Genomic DNA, 5,000 nt, shown 5'->3' with positions numbered 1-5,000 from the left:
AGCGACCTTAACAATGATAAATCACCTGGTACAGAGATACAGCCACCGCCCGCTGGAGGAGGAGGAGGAGGAGCAGGAGAAGGAGGATCTCCTCATGATGGGGGGGGGGTAATTCCATTCATGGAAACAGATTGAAATTCAGCTCATGATTTGAATATTGCTCATTATTCTCAATGAGCAGGAAATCTCCTCATTCATGAAGCGGCTGGAATTAATAATCCCCTTAACGCTCGGCCGCCCCCCCGAGCCCAGGGGGGGGAGGTTCAATGATCAGAGCTGAAGACGCTACTCGCCAAACATATTTAACACCCGGCGCCCAGGTCACCGGGTCGTGACCACAAGGGGACGGACTTCCTGTTTACACTTTATGATCCATTTATTAACATTATGACAGAATCTATCCTCTTTGTGCTAAGCTAGGCTAACAGTTTCCCCCATCTTCCAGTCTTTGTGCTAAGCTATGCTAACAGTTTCCCCGAACTTCCAGTCTTTGTGCTAAGCTATGCTAACAGTTTCCCCCATCTTCCAGTCTTTGTGCTAAGCTATGCTAACAGTTTCCCCGAACTTCCAGTCTTTGTGCTAAGCTATGCTAACAGTTTCCCCGAACTTCCAGTCTTTGTGCTAAGCTAGGCTAACAGTTTCCCCGAACTTCCAGTCTTTGTGCCAAGCTAGGCTAACAGTTTCCCCCAGCTTCCAGTATTTGTGCTCTCTCCCCCCCTCTCTCTCTCTAACCCTATCTCTTTCTCTCTCTCTCTCTCTCTCTCTCTCTAACCCTCTCTCCCCCCTCTCTCTCTCTCTCTCTCTCTCTCTCTCTCTCTTTCTCTCTCTCCCCCCTCTCTCTCTCTAACCCTCTCTCTTTCTCGCTCTCTCTCTCTCTCTCTCTCTCTCTCTCTCTCTCTCTCTCTCTCTCTCTCTCTCTTTCTCTCTCTCCGCCCCTCTCTCTCTCTAACCCTCTCTCTTTCTCGCTCTCTCTCTCTCTCTCTCTCTCTGTCTCTCTCTCTCTCTCTCTCTCTCTCTCTCTGTCTCTCTCTCTGTCTCTCTCTCTCTCTCTCTCTTTCTTTCTCTCTCTCTCTCTCTCTCTCTCTCTCTCTCTCTTTCTCTCTCTCTCTCTCTCTCTCTCTCTCTCCCTCTCTCTTTCTCTCTCTCTAAACCTCTCTCTTCTCCCCCACCCCCCCCACTCCTCCACCTGACGCTGGACGACGAATCAATCAGCAGCGAGTCGCCCGCCCCCCCCCCCCCTGTCATCTGCAGGTGAAAACAGACAGGAAGTGACAGGCTGAGTTAACCCGTCACTGCTGGGTCACATGATCCTCGCCGTGGACATGGCGTGCTGTCAGCTCGCCAGCAGCCGGCCCACAGCTCGCTCTGATTCCTCGCTCGTCCAAAGAGAGAAAATCTTATTGAGTTTTCCTTTGAATAAATAAATATGTAAGCGGGCGACGCTGCAGATCAGAGCATCAAACAGGCCCGACGCTGGGCGCTCACTATTAGTATCAATTTACAAATAAACTGCTTTTTTGGTGACTGGATCTCCGATGTCAGATTTTGATAAATGGTTTCAATTTGGCAGCTGCTTTCGAGTGTCAGGGCCGATCTGCCGCCGCCGCGAGGAATCTGCCTCAGTTAGCCTCGCGGCCGGCAGCCGCCAGAATAATCTCTTCATACTAACCAGAGCACCTGACGTGTGTGTGTGTGTGTGTGTGTGTGTGTGTGTGTGTGTGTGTGTGTGTGTGTGTGTGTGTGTGTGTGTGTGTGTGTCCACAGGCAGATTTCACTACTGATGTTATTCTACACTCATCTTAAAGGAGCTTTCCTGTGTTTTTTTAAAACTATTAACTTCAAATCAAACACACTTTTCTTCACTGACTGATTTTAAAAAGCTGCTGTTTGAGTTTAATGGATTTTTTAAATGTGTTTCTGTTTCTTTTCCTTTTGTTTCACTGCAGATTAAAAACAAACTGACGTAAAAGCTGCTGCAGATTAAACTGTAAACTCATTCAATCTTCATATACAGACAAAGAGTGTCTTTATAATAAACGTTGTTTTTCTTTACATTCAAACTTAACGATATTCAGACGAACAAAGAAGCAAATTGAATTCAGATTTCAGATTTGAAATCAGATTTGAACTTGAATTTAACAGAAATTTTATTTGCCTGAGAAGCTGAAGATTAATTATCAAACAGCTTCTGTTTAATTTCACACTTTTCATCATTCACACCTGGAAACATGGAAACCTTCATGTTTGAAATCGTCCTTCGACTTCCAGTGGATTCTTATATTTATGATCACGTATGATTCATTGCACCGATATCTGATCTAAACACGATCAATAGTATAGAATTATTGGTTTTTATCCTGTATTAAAAACTTGACGACTCAAGATGAGAAACTTTTCCCGAGTCTGAGATTCAAACCTGCGCCTCCCGCCTCCTCCTGACTCTACTCATCAGCTCACACCATCATGGCTTCCCTCGCCGTCGTCCACGCCGTCCTCCTCGCCAGCGGGGGGGAAACAAAACGCAGCGAGAGCAGCAGCAGCAGGATCTGCTTCATAAACAGCTGTTCCCTGTTTGACGGATTGGGAACAATCTGCCCGCTGGCAGCGAGGAGCGCCGGCGATGCCAAGAGCGCAGCGAGCTGAACCAACAGATCCAATCAGGCGCCTCAGCGCTGGTCCTGCGCTGCGTTAAGCTGCAGGAGGAGCTGGAGCGGTGCAGGTGGTCTATGGCAGCCTCAGAGGGACAAACAGCCACTTACTCTTTACACCAGCCTTTAATGTGGCTGTAAAACCTGATTAAACACGCTGACAGGTGCATTCTGGGTCCTACCTGCCTCAGCACACAAAGTTTGCAGCCTTTAATCTGACCCCTGACCTCTTGACCTTCATGCAGCAGCGAGGTAATAACTCATCTCCACTGACCTTTGGTAACCTCTCGGGGTCGCCGGGGTGGCGAGGGATGACCTTCTGTAACCTCTGGAAACCGTAGTCGATGGTCGGCTCGTTCAGCGCTGTGGGGCGAGCAAGGAGAGAGAGAGAGAGAGAGAAGAGAGAGAGAGAGAGAGAGAGACAGGGGTGGTTAGGACGACAGAGATGGACCAGAGTCAACACACACACATTGAACCACAGACACACACACAAACACACACACACACACACGTTTGTTGTTAGGAACCAAAGCTAAATTTCTCATTATCTGTGATGTTGGGCAATGGTTTTGTGCAAACCACACGGCCTCCTTCTCGGCCTAAATGTGTGGACAAAACTTGAAACACACGTGCCGCATGTGCTGGAGGGAACTCAATTTCCCAAGATGCCACAGGTTCCATTGTTCTGAGACATTCAAGGAACTCAGTCTCCCAGGGGGCAACAGGTTCCTTCTGTTCTGGACATCTTCACACAAGTGTTAAGAGCCACAAAAGTCAACTCAGGTTGGTCAATCTGGTCCCATGACCTGGGGGTCACTGGGCCTGTAAAAGAGTCTCCCCCAACTCTTTCTCCAATCCCTCTGAGGACAGCAGTCTGTCCAGCCTCTCCTCTCCTGCATTGCCTAGAAGGACCTGGCTGCTCCTGCCTGGCATCTTCTCCCCGCATCCAAATCTACAACAGGAGCGCAAAGGTCGAGCTTCCAGCTCATCTTCTCAAGGAAACCTCCTAGCCCTTCATGCTCTATCAACTCCTCGCAGCGACCCAATGTCCTGCAGGTAAGATCTAAGATTCAATAAGCAACTGAACATCACAGCTCAACAGACCCTAACCCTAACCCTTACGACCAACCGGAGACGTCACACAAAGCCAGGACAAACCGCGAACTGCACAGCAACTTTCTCCCTTTCTGAGGACTGGTAACATACTGGGCTTAATCATTATACTAGAATAAGCAAGACTGTTTATTTGATTCTGTGTGATGTTTTTAAAGTTTGATATATGTGGTGTTATTGTAGTTACAAGCTAAATGAAAGTTAATGTGAGTTACGCTCTCCACTCTCCTCCATTATCTGAGTAGCATTTTCACAGACACGCATATCTCTACACCTACTTAACTACGTCCCCTGACCAGAAGGAGGGGGGGGCTGCTATCTTAGGGGCCATCTTAAAGCCCAACGGAAGGTGTTAACCTTAGTGGGCCAGGCCACCATTTTGAGAACACCCTTATTCACGCACACACACACACACACACACACACACACACACACACACACACACACACACACACACACACACACACACACACACACATCTTTGTTAGTTAGTATTTTGTTTAGTAATTGGTGTTTTTATACTTATTATGTTTATAATAAATGTTTTCTTTTAAACTTGTCCTTTCATTAATGTTGCATAAGTGAAGTTTGCCAACCGTTACACTGTCAAGAACTCTATAAACCTTAACATTATATAATCTTTAATAGTAAATATTAAGATTTCTAATTGAACTAGATCTAAATGAGACTGATCTTAATCAATAAATTTGCTCCTTTCCCTTCTGTGAAGGATGGTGCCCCGAGAGAACTTTAAATCAACTATAGTTATAATTTAATATTAATATTTTAAATATTAATATTTTTATATTTTATTTTGATAACCAAATATATTGAACGCCTAAAGGCACACCATCTTATGGTATCACTCCTAACCATTATTGCACAACAGTAAATACAAAGATTTCTTTGGTTCTCATCACTTCCTGTTTACAAGATGCTCAGTTTGATCTTTTTCTCATTAATTATCAATATTAACTTTTTTCACTCTGGTCTGTAATTTGATATTTTTACAACATGTCGTCTTTCTAACAGTGTTTATTAATGAACGTGAATCTGTTGATGTGTCGAAGCTGCTGCAGGATAAACCCACAGCTATTAATACTGTAGAAAAATAAATATGAACATACATATTAAACATAAATAAAGTTGCAGTTCATTAGATGGTTTTGACGATTTCTTTTGTTTTGAGATGTGATGAAGATTTGTTGAAGAAACATCAGTTACTGGTTTTCAGCTTCT

General features: G+C 45.1%; 1 protein-coding gene across 13 annotated transcripts in view; it reads right to left on the bottom strand.

The window, feature by feature from the left end:
• LOC133011751 (transcription factor COE3-like) overlaps positions 1-5,000 on the bottom strand; it is a 100,757-nt gene that overhangs the window by 14,003 nt on the left and 81,754 nt on the right. For all 13 annotated transcript variants that reach the window (XM_061079628.1, XM_061079615.1, XM_061079625.1 and 10 more), the window contains one exon: positions 2,923-3,011. In XM_061079628.1, coding sequence (XP_060935611.1) covers positions 2,923-3,011 — 89 coding nt within the window. The remainder of the gene's footprint in view (positions 1-2,922; positions 3,012-5,000) is intronic.

This window comes from Limanda limanda, chromosome 10, assembly GCF_963576545.1.
Source record: "Limanda limanda chromosome 10, fLimLim1.1, whole genome shotgun sequence".
NCBI lineage: Eukaryota > Metazoa > Chordata > Actinopteri > Pleuronectiformes > Pleuronectidae > Limanda > Limanda limanda.
This window is presented reverse-complemented; position numbering and strand designations above follow the sequence as displayed.